The sequence below is a fragment of the Cornus florida genome, unplaced genomic scaffold (genome assembly GCF_030987335.1).
Source record: "Cornus florida cultivar Cherokee Brave unplaced genomic scaffold, ASM3098733v1 CherokeeBrave_3.0.0_Hap2_Chr05, whole genome shotgun sequence".
NCBI classification, from domain to species: Eukaryota; Viridiplantae; Streptophyta; class Magnoliopsida; order Cornales; family Cornaceae; genus Cornus; species Cornus florida.
In genome coordinates, this window is record NW_026775575.1 from 37038977 (window position 1) to 37051493 (window position 12517).

Sequence of the window (12517 nt, forward strand, 5' to 3'; positions counted from 1 at the left end):
CCAAGTTTGGCTGTTGATGTGACTGATGCCATGTCTGTCTTGATAGATCATCATGACTTAAGTCAAGAATAGATAAACCATCTTCAATCTGTCCAGAGTCGATTCCCGACTCTCGTCTCTGATTTTCAACTCTCCTCTCAGAAGTCTGGTGAGCTGTCGTCTACGATCCATGAAAAGCTACAGGAGCAAGAATCTTTGATTCAATAAGAGAAAGACAATGTTTCCCATTTTCGGACCTTAAAATCAACTCATGTTAAGGAAAACCAGAGAGCAGCAGAGATCGAACGGGAGATAGAACATCTCAAGATGGAATTGACTAGAACTGCCTGATCAAGAAAATGACTCACTATTCAGATGAAGGAGATTTATCAAAAGAATATGGAAATTTATCAGCAGAGAGAATCAGTCTCAAAAGAAATTCCTCGACTGAGGACTGAGAAGGCCAAAGAGGATGAAAAAGTGGCCATGTCTAAGAAAGAGTGGGATGAGCTCAGGAGTCATTTTGTTTATCTGCAAAGAAAATGATAAGTAATGACTCTTATAAACTTTTGTACTCAATGAAAACAATGAATGAAATGCATGTCTCTATGGCTTCTGGTTATTTAACCATCTTTGGTTTTATTCTCCATTGTCTCCCACATTATAGGATAATAAGTTTTTAAGTATCGGCCATTAATCGGTCGAGTGTGTATTTCCCCGTCAAGATCTTGCAAATGATATGCGCCTCTTTTTAAGACTTTGTAAACCATAAATGGACCTTCCCAATTTGGTGACCATTTTCCATATTTTCGATCATTCACACCCATTGGGAGGATAGTCTTCCAAACCAAGTCACCTTCACTGAAGATTTTGGCCCTAACATGCTTGTTATATGCCCTTACTACTCGCCTCTTCTGAGCTTGTATGTGGTCAAGAGCCCTTAACCTTACTTCATCTAGGTCCTCCAATTCGACTAACATAGACTCATTATATTCAGCAGGGGTCAAATTGTTTTGCATTGCGAATCTCATTGACCGCACAGTCACTTCCATAGGCAAAACTGCATCATGACCATAGGTGAGCATGAATGGAGTCACACCTGTGCTTGACCGCTGAGAAGTCCTATATGCCCAAAGTGCTTCTGATAACAGTTCATGCCACACCCTAGGGTTATCTTCCACCATTTTTTTAATGATGCCTTTTAGCGTCTTATTAGACTACTCGGCTTGACCATTTCCTTGTGCAAAGTGAGGGGTTGAGTTTAGGAGCTTGATCCCGTACTCTGCTGCAAATGCCTGCACTTCTTTGGCAACAAGGGCTGAACCTCGATCAGTTGTGATTGATTCTGGGATCCCAAATCTATGAATAACATGTTGTTTGATAAACCGAATCACATCTTCATGGTGCACTGACTTCATGGGCACTGCTTCGACCCACTTGGTAAAGTAGTCAGTTGCCACAATGATAAAACAATGTTGTTTAGAAGAAGGTGGATAAACTTTCCCTATCAAATCCATAGCCCAGCCTCTAAAAGGCCATGGTTTTATGATTGGTTGTAATTCAATTGCCGGGGCTCTATGGATTGGCCCATGCCTTTGACATGCTTGACATCTTTTGGCGTATGTGATGCAATCTTTAAGTATCCCGGGCCAGTAATAAGCGTACCTTCTAATCAGCCACTTCATTTTTATTCCAGGTTGGTGAGCACCACATATCCCTTCATAGGTCTCTCCCATTACTTTCATGGCTTCTTTCTTACTGACACACCTTAAGAGTAGGTCATCTTTGATGCTTTTCCTGAATAGGTCTCCATCAATTATCACAAACTTAAGAGCTTTGATCTTTAGCTTCTTGTCAGCCTTAGGGTCGGATTTTTGAGAAAATTGACGATTGGTGTTCTCCAATCATTCTTTTCCATATCCTCTTCCACCTCGATTGCAAAGACCTCTGCCAACAATTCTTCCCTCACCTTGACTGAGGGTAAAGATCTTCTCTTTATTCTGATCAAATTCTCCATTATTCCTTCTGGCACCCTAACGCCAGATGCTATTTGAGCCAAATCATTGGCCTCTTTATTATGCAATCTATAAATATGCTTGACCTTTACCTCTGCAAATTCTTGTAGTAATTGCATGGCTATGGAGTGAAATGGTTTGAGGTGCCAACTTTGGCACCTAAAATTGCTGGACAACTGACCGATCACTAGACTTGAATCACCTATGATTTCAACGGTCTGTGCCCCCATCTCTAAGAGTATTTCAAGACTAATAATTAGAGCTTCATATTCTGTTTGATTGTTAGAACATTTGAAATCTAGAAAGAAAGAATATATTGTTTTCCTGCCATTTGGTGCAATTATTACGACTCCAGCTCCCCCGACATCATTTGCGCTGGATCCGTCAAAGATTAGAGTCCAAGAAGTTAGTTGAATAGCACATAACTCCATTGCATCATAGACTCCTGGATTAACATCCAAGCATGGATGGTCAACTAGGAAATCAGCAAGTGCTTGGCCCTTTACGGCCCTTTGAGGCACATATTGGAAACTGAATTCCATAAGGGCCAAGGACCACTTGCCTATTCGTCTAGAAATTATTGGACGAGAAAGCATATACTTAATTAAGTCAGTGGCACAAATCACATAAACTAAAATAGGTAGCATATATATTCTCAATTTGTGAGCAGCAAAATACAAAGCATGACACATTTTTTCGATTGGCGTATATCGACGCTCAACCGGTGTCAAAATACGACTAAGGTAATACACTGCATGTTCTTTCCTTACTTCATTATCTTGGGCTAACAAACTTCTGATTGACTCATCCGCGGCTGAAATGTATAACTTCAGTGGCTGTTTCTTCCTAGGTGGCATAAGGACAGGAGGGTTAGCAAGATATTCCTTGATTGATTCAAACACATGTTGGTGATGCTTTTCCCATCAAAAGTCTTCCTCTGATTTGAGCTTTAAGAGTGGAGAAAAGGTATGGATCTTTCCAGCACGGTTTGAAATAAACCTTCCCAAGTATGTGATTTGACCAATTAGTCTTTATAACTCCTTCTTGTTGCGAGGTGGTTGAGCTTCGATGATCGCCTTAGCTTTATTCTTGTCAACCTCGATACCCCTCCGATGCACCAAGAACCCTAGAAAATTCCCCGCTGTCACTCCAAAGGTGCATTTAAGTGGGTTCATCTTCAAACCATGGGCTCTCATTCTCTCAAATGGTCTCTTCAAGTCGGCCAGATGTTTTGCCTTTGTCGCTGATTTCACCACCACGTCATCAATGTATACTTCCATAAATTTCCCAATCATGTCATCGAAGATTGCATTCATAGCTCGTTGATAAGTGGCTCCGACATTCTTCAAACCAAAGGGCATCACCACCCATTCGAAAGTGCCTATGGCTCCAGGACATCTAAATGCCGTTTTGTTAACATCATCCTCTGCTATGAATATCTGGTTGTATCCTGAGTGACCATCCATGAATGACAGAATCTCATTCTTGGCGGCCGCATCAATCAATTGATCGGCCATGGGTATTGGATACTCATCTTTTGGAGTAGCTGAATTTAAATTCCTGAAGTCTACGCACACCCTAATCTTTCCATTTTTCTTAACCACGGGAACGATATTGGATAGCCAATCGCAATACCTTATGGTCCGGATGAATCCTGCTTTGAGCAACCTCTCAATTTCCTCCTTCACTTTCATAGTCACTTCTGTTGACATACGTTTAGGCGCTTGCTTGAACGGTCTAAAACCTTCTTTTATAGGTAGTCGATGCTCGACTAGCTGCCTTGGTAATCCTGGCATCTCAGTGTAATTCCAAGCAAAACAATCCTTATATTCTCTAAGCAACAAGATCAGTTCAGCTTTAAAGTCAGGTTCTAGAAGATCACTTATGTAGGTTGGCCGAGGCTCTTCTTTTGCTCCCAAATTGATCTCCAACAAGGGATCCTGAACATCGGCTTTCAGATCTTCTAGCTTAGCTGGGGCTGCATCTAGCTCTTTTAGCTGAATAACATCTCGACAATCCCCTGACTCACCTTCTTCTATGATTTCGGCCATATTGGCCGATATATCACTCCACAACATTGCCCGTCTTTCGGCGAGATATGCTCTCAGCCGTGCCATGCTAGCTTTAAATGCTAGCATTTTCTCCTTCTCCTTTTGGGCTTGGTCCATTAACAACCTGTTGTTCATCAACTTCAACTATCGGCCTTGGCTCGTAGATAACACTTGGCCTTGATAGTTCCTTGAATAAATCGGATAAGTCCCCGTCTGTCAGATTTTTCCTCATCGTCGCCTTCTCAGGCTTGCCATACTTGTCACAACCAATGAGCCTTACAGGACCTATTTCCTCCTCATATAAAACTGCATCAGCCACATGGACCCGAGCTTCGAAAGGCTTATTGTCTCCCCATATGACTTGGATTTCATCCCCATCCCAGAAAATCATAAACTGGTGGAGGGTAGAAGGGATGCAAAAATGTGGGTGTAACCAATCACGCCCAATCAAAGCGTTGTAAGCCACCCCTGCGTCGACTACGAAGAATGCAGTCATGGTCTTACATTTTCCAACTGTCATTTCCAAAGTGACCACCCCTCTGGTCCTGGCTCTGCCCCCCGTGAAATTACTGACTGTCAAGTCAGTGGAAATCAAGTCATCTTCTGTTTTTTACAGCAACCTCATAGTGTTCATCGGAAGGATATTAACCGCAGATCCATTATCTATCAGTGCCCGAGACACTGGCATCCCTTCTAGGAACACTCTGATATAGAGTGGTTTCAAGTGTTGAGACATTGCCGCAGAAGGCTTCTCAAAAATCACCCTAGCCGCCTGATCTCTCCTAATAGTCACTGACTCATCATCTCGTGGTTTAGCTCTTATCACAGCGACTTTCTGTTTCTTATCTTCAGAGATCAACTCAGATGGGTTCTCAATAATCTTCGGAACTTCCTGACCTTCATCATCGATCACCTCGACGTTTCCTTCCATAGCGGAGGGTTGATCAGGTTTAGCCTCAAAAATATGAGGCAATGTAAGAACCATATTGCAATTCACAATTCCTTCAAATGAACCAAATTTGATACCCTTTGAACCATCATCCTGGTCATCCAGGTCGAGTTCATTATCACCAAATCCTGCTTCATCTTCAGCTTCTTTCATGGAGGAAGACGCACATTTGTCTTCAGTGCATCCATTTCCGTCTGCACTATCTTCCTTGGATTTTCCTTTCGGATCACTTTTTGAATCTTGCTTGATAGGTTCTCTCCTAAGCAAAGTCACCTTCTCTGGCTGTGGAGCTGAATATTTTTCTTCCATTCTCTTTAACTCAGTTTTCATCCGCTGCCACCGTCTTACTTGAGTGCGAGTCATGAATGCTGGCAGGATATCCCTGACCCTAGAGAACTTTGGATGACTCACCCTTGACCATCGACCATCGTCAGTGACTGGTGGCTTGACCATCCTTTGCCTATGGTTTGGGTGGTTAACTGATGTCTCAGCTTGGCGAGCCACATTTGAGTTATACTCTCTAGGCTTCCAGACAGCATGAGTAAGATTTCTTGACCGATTGTTGGGGTTCACTTCTCGCATTCGCTTGTGATGCTCATTGGTATTAGACCTTCTATCAGGCCATGTTAATCGACTTGTCACAGGCACCCTAGACGAGGGTGACCTAAGTCTGTTTTCATGACGTGAACTTCCAGGACGTCCCCGAGTGTCGCTGTGGAACCTCTCTCGGTCCCTTCCAATGTCTGTCTTACATTTAGGGCATAATCCTTGCTTGATCAGCGCCAGTTGAGCCTCCCGCAACTCCTTTTCTAAGTCATCCTTAGACCTTAGAGTTTTCTTAACCATTGGCTTCTTTCCCTCAACCTTGCTTTTTCTGTTAGCTGAAGTATCCTCAAAATCAATTCTTCTCCGTGGCCTGCTGGCCATTGAGATTTCAACCATGTTATTGCTGACCAAGGCTGGGAATGGATCACTGTCAACGCTCATCACCTCTTTCTTCTTCTCCGGGAACTTCCATGCCCCCTTCTCGATCTGTGCCTGAATCACATTACGAAAGACAACACAATTATTAGTTGCGTGATTCCAGGAGTTATGATATTTGCAATACTCTCGACCCTTGATTTCATCAGCTGAAGGTATTTTATGTACCTTAGTGACTTTGATAATTTTATCAGACAACAGGTGGTCAAAGATTTGCTCTACTTTACTTATATCGAAAGCATATTGTTTGCCAGCCTCAAAGATATTCCTTTTGGCTGAAGATGATGAGGGTTGAACACCGCTAATAGTCTCTAAGGGCTTAGCTAAAGCTTTACATACATATGGTTTTTTTGAAATAATTTCAACAGCATCAACCTCTAAGTCATCATATACTGTATCAACCATGTGTATTTCATAATTAGGGTCCTTATAATAGGTCCCCCGAGAGGAGTTTTTCCTCTCGTAAGATTTTTTCATACTTGGTAACCCTATCGGCTAATTGGAATAAATCTCCAAAATGAGTACCCTCGAACTTCTTTCGTAATTCAAAGTCTAAACCGCTAAGGGCCAAGTTGACAAACTCTTCTTCAGGTAAAGTAAGTTGGCACCTATTTCGTGCCTTCTTAAACCTAGCCAAAAATGTCTCAACATCCTCATTTGGTAACTGATGGATCTTAGATAGGTTGGACATAGAGACTTCTGGTTCTGTCCTATAGAACTGATCATAGAACACATCCTGCAACTGTTGCCAAGTGTGGATGGAATTTGGTGGCAAGTTTAGATACCACTTGAAGGCAGTCTCAGTGAGGGTGTTAGAGAATAGCTTCATTTTATACCAATCGTTGTTACTGAGTGGCCCACATTTTAATGTGAAACGGCCAATGTGCTCAAGAGTCGATTGGTTGCCTTCTCCTAAGAAGGTTGCAAAGTTTGGCACCCGAAAATTTTAGGGAAGATCCATCCGATCTATCCAGTCAGGAAATGGGTGCCTAAAAGTAGGTCGAGTAGCCCTTTTTAAAGCTGGTCCATACTGTTCTTGTATGACCTCAGCCAATTGCTCCCTAGTCATGACTATAGGTGGGACTTGGTTCTGAAAAGGAACATTGGGCCAAGGGTTATGTCCCTCTTGCCCCCTTGGGTTCGCAGCTTGAGGTGGCAAGACTTGAGGTTGAAAATGAGGAGGTCGACCATTAGGTTGGTCATGATTCCTCTATCTTGGTTATTGGTGACCATTCACTCCTTGCTCTACTGGATGGACTTGTGGTGGAATTAGAGTTACTGGTCGAGGACCATTAACCATGGGATGTGGCTGGGCACCTCTTTCTGGTTGACCAACTTGTTGAGGAGGAAACTGGTCCACAGGTCTATCATTTTCGTTTTCTAACCTAGGCGGCTGAGCAATAACCTGCCTATCAATACGAGTCACTAAGGCATTAATCACCTCATTCAGCTGTTGGAGCTGAGTATTAGTCATGTGGGATGAAGCCACCAATGGCTCCATATTTTTGTTGATTTCCCAAACGACTTGGCGTTGGGAAGCCTCCACTCTACTTTCAAATCATGTCACCATATTGCTGACACTTTTAGCCGCTATTTGGTGGCTGGCCTGATGTCCCTCTTCATGCTCAGACCCAGAATCTTGCATGATGGGAGCAGGCTGATTTTCTTCCTGATCTTCCATTTGAGGGTTAGCTTGTCCAGCTGAAGTCTGAGTCTGTGACCTAGTCTTGACGACCATTTATGAACAAAATAAGGGTCCCACCGGCCGTGCCAAAGTTGTTTGGCTCACAAAGTGGTCTGAGGTCGCTAGCCAATGAATGGCTGACCTAGAACGCGGGCGTGCCAGAGTCCTGATGGACTCGAATATTTCTTGCCAAACTATTCCTATTGGGTCGAGTCACCGACCTAAGGTGATTCAGGCGAGAGTTGGAGAGTAGGAATGACCCTCTCCTTAAGGTTGCTATTGCCTTTAAGAAAGGACTTTAAACATTTAAGATGAGTATCAATTAGAAGCAACTTAAACTGAACAATAAATATACCTGAATCTGCAAACCTTTCTTCATTGAACTTGACTGATTACAATGATGAATGAATTACAAACTCTTGATTGAAATGGAAACTAAAGTATTGAATGCTGAAAGATAACTAAGTACTAAACTGATAGTGCTAAGCTGAACTTGCTGAAATAAAAGCTAAGTAATAAACTGAACTTGATGAAATAAAAGCTAAGTGCTGAGTGATATAAATGCTAAAGGTTGAACTTTAGAAATGGTCTTGGACCCCTTCCTTGTGAAGCTTGAGTGGGTATTTATAGAGGTTTCCACCTGGTGCTGTCCCTTTCAACCGTTTCTCTAGAAATTGATTGGTTGTAAACTGAAAGTGACCCTTCCTAACCACCTTGCTGAGCTGGTCAGGTTGACTGACTTGCACATCCTTCTATAGGCAAATTAAAGTATGTCTGACATAGTATTTTTAACTAAGTGGTGCCTTGTCTTTCATGCTTGATGATTTTGGTCTTCAAGCCATTTTCAGCTCTCTGCACCTGTCATGTCTAGCTTGATTTGTACATTAGCCTGGAGGCATCTGATTACTGACAATTCTGACTCTCCTCATCAGATGTAGGTGAGAACCTTCCAATTGTAGTTCTAAACTTCTGATATTGTCAAGTTGTCCTTTTCTATTTCAAGCTCTTTTCACGTTTCTAGACTTGACTTGTTGGGTTCTTAAATCACTGGGATTCCAGCCGATCTTTATTTGAATTACCCCAAAGATTCTTCAAGTGATTATGACCTGAGACCCCTAATCATAACCATATTTGGTCATGAGTCTTGATCATGGTTGGTTATGAGTCTTTGGAGAGACTCATGATCATGACCATTAAGACTGAAAGTCATAACCATATTGACTGAGAAGGTTTTGGCCTAAACTCATGACCATGGAACTGAGACTCTTATGACTATAGTGACTGAGACTGAAAGTCATAACCATACTGACTGAGAAGGTTTTGTCCTAAACTCATGACCATGGGACTGAGACTCTTATGACCATAGTGATTGAGAGAAATATGGCCTAAAACTCATGATCATAGTAATTGAGACTGAAAGTCATAACCATACTGACTGAGAAGGTTTTGGCCTAAACTCATGACCATGGGACTGAGACTCTTGTGACCATAGTGACTGAGAATTACCCCAAAGATTCTTCAAGTGATTATGACCCGAGACCCCTAATCATAACCATATTTGGTCATGAGTCTTGATCATGGCTGGTTATGGGTCTTTGGAGAGACTCATGATCATGACCATTAAGACTGAAAGTCATAACCATATTGACTGAGAAGGTTTTGGCCTAAACTCATAACCATGGGACTGAGACTCTTATGACCATAGTGACTGAGAAGATTTTGGCCTAAACTCATGATCATGACCATTGAGACTGAGAGTCCCAATTGTGACCGGTTATAAGCTCAAAACCTCATCTCAGCTTTAATGGCCTAAAAAATCCACTTTTCTTAATTCCCAACCTTAAACCTGATCACCCTGATTAGAAATTAATCTTTCACCCTAATGATCATGGGTTGACCCAAGGTTCGAACCTCATATTCTTTGACCACGTGGCATGATTGTCTTAAATTATATTTTAGGTGTTAACAGAACGATCTGAGCATCAACGACGATTCAGCAGCCTTCAGTGACTGCAATAATGACCGATCCGGCGAGTTCTCTACTGCGTCATCTCAGAGCCAGTGACTCCGTTCTGCTCATCCTTTCGCTGCCACTTTTCTTGTTCGGCGGTTGTCCTTCTTAGGCTGAGCCCGTCAATCTCCAACGCCATCCAGTCGAGTTTTAGCCAACTTGACAATTCTTCATTTGCTGTACACGCCCTCCACATTTTTTAGATGGGCTGGTTGATCTCCGGCGACAACCCATCGATTTTTCATTGTACCCATTCGGATTGACGAGCAATTCCTTCAAATACAACCAATCAAAAAATTTGGCTTCTACACCGAGAGAGAGAGATAGAGGAGAAGAGGGTATAAGGAAAAGGGAGTTTTACCCAGACAAATGGGCATTACCCAAAATTTTTATTATTTTTTAATTTGAACACTTGTCAGCAAGGGAAAAGGCCACAGTAGCAGGAAGGTTGACCAGCTTAGGATGCAAGCATTACTCGAAGCACAAATATCTCGTCACATAAGAAAATTACTTAACTAAAATAAATTATATTATTATTTGTAAGATTCTTTAATTTTACTACTACTATTACATTGGTACTTCTGCCTACAGTTTTCCTTTCGCACTATGTTAATTGGACTTGGATCCTCTAACATGTTAATTATGTTCTCAATAAATAACAATTTACTTCTTCTTTTTTCAAGTATAAGTTGATAATCATTTAAATATATAAATTAATGTAATAAATTAAAATTTTATTTATTAATTTATGGTTTTTTCTAATGTGTTGGAGCGGATCGAATTAAAAGTTATATTTAATTCGATAGCGGCCACCTCTATTCCATGCTCCATTTAATCGAAGGGAATTAATATATATATTATCCATCATAAATCTTGAATTTAATTTAATGAACGGTTAGTCACATCACAACATTAACCTGATCCAATTAACACACATTTATATAAATATATATATAAATCTATCTTCTACATCTGCATATTATATTTATTGGACAAGGATTCTCTCTTGCGCCGGAGAGGATCCTTGTCCATATTTATTGTTGGACTTGTAGATATTCAACTCAAAAGATTAACATATTAGATAGAGTAACTCTTACTTTATAGAAGTCCCAAATTTTTTTATTTTTTAACTATTGTGAGAGCCTAGTTAAACTATCCAACAATTATCATGTACCAATTATTTGTAACAAAAAAATTGGTAGAAATCCATTTTTGGACAACCCAGGAATATGAAGCTGCATTATGCATTGTTATAAAAGTCTAATTTTTTTTCTTCTAATTTTTAAATTATTTTATTTTATTTTTATTTTTATTAAAAAAACAAAAACATTTTCATTATAAAAGAGTTGATTGTCGCTCTAATGCTATTATGAAGTAGCTTTTACAGTAGTACTATTTATATACGAGTGTGTGTGTATATATATATATATATTTTTTTAAGTAATCATAGTCACATTTTGTGTGAGCCCCACTTCTGCGACATGCCGCCTTACCTAGTCTCGTGGGGCGCCTCACACGGAACTAATATTCTTGGTACGTCAAGGATTTGATGTTTGTATACCAAAGGTTATTTTAATCGCTTATATACCCATCCTTCCTTTTTTAATTACCATCTTCTCGTAACAAATTAGTGGTGCACTTTCAAGTCACCCAAACATTAAAATACGCAATTCCACAGAAATATGGTTCAGTTTCATATTTTAATTCGTTTAATTTTAACCAGATTAAATGTTTATATTACACTCCAATTATCCAATATAAGTTACTATTAATTGTAACATGAAATTAAAGCTGAATAGCAAACATTTATTGGAATAGATCCAATTATAGAAAATAAAAATAAAGAAAAGAAAAAAAATGGATCCAATTTTAACAATACTAAATAGTATTTATTATTACCCATCCACTAATAAAGCAAAAGAAAATATATTTAGAGATGGGACATTAACATGTGGAGTACTATATAGTAATAATAGTTCCGGGCAGTTTCGCGTGGAGGTGTATAAAATTTAGGATTAATTACAGTGACATCCTCTAAAATTTGTTATAATGACAGCCATATATACGTTAGACCATTTTTGAACGATGACATCCCTTTAGGTATGATAAAGTTAACAAAGATACCACCTGCTAGAATTTTTGATCCAAACAGATCCTTAAAAGGTGATAAAAGACTAAATTGCCCTTCAATAAAATACTAATTTTTTGATTTAAAATATCCAAATCTTCAAATGACAGAATTACCCTTCTTAATCCCAATTCTCTCTCTCTATCCTCTCTCATTGAAAACCAAGAAATTTTGCCCCCAAACCCACCACCACCACTTTCACCATTGCCACCCACCACTGCCACCTCCACCAAAAAAATGAAAAGATAGGGCTTCCCCGATTGACACCATTTTGCTCATACTTAGATAAGTTCTGACTCTTTCTTTTTTGATAGTGGGCTTTTTCTGAATAATTTTCTTCTCTTGATTTCGATGCTTCAGATTCGGGTGTGGATGCGGAGGTGACTACAACTTTCTTTGATCCTTTGATTCATTCCATGCTGAAGCAATCCAGTCTTTTTCTTCATTCAAATCTCTAAATATAAAGAGGTACTAAAGGAGCAGTTTTGACACAGCTTGGTTAGAGAAATTGCAAATGGGTTTAGTGAGAATTATTGCATACTATTAATTTTTTTTTTTTATAGGTAATAATAAATGTTTTCTCTATACTTATCTAATGCGTTTCTTCAATTTTGTGGGCAATATATATATATATATATATATATATATATATATATATATATATATATATTTCTTGAAAGAATGAACAGGGGCGATAGTGATAAAGAAAGTGGAGGCAG

At 39.9% G+C, this 12517-nt stretch overlaps 2 protein-coding genes across 2 annotated transcripts; both read right to left on the minus strand.

The window, feature by feature from the left end:
• Nucleotides 1–602: 602 nt before the first annotated feature.
• Nucleotides 603–1163, minus strand: LOC132309146 (uncharacterized). The gene has a single exon (XM_059807493.1). It carries the CDS (start codon nucleotides 1161–1163, stop codon nucleotides 603–605), a length of 561 nt encoding a protein of 186 aa, XP_059663476.1.
• A 659-nt stretch (nucleotides 1164–1822) lies between these two features.
• Nucleotides 1823–2851, minus strand: LOC132309148 (uncharacterized). The gene has a single exon (XM_059807494.1). It carries the CDS (start codon nucleotides 2849–2851, stop codon nucleotides 1823–1825), a length of 1029 nt encoding a protein of 342 aa, XP_059663477.1.
• Between the last annotated feature and the right edge of the window lie 9666 nt (nucleotides 2852–12517).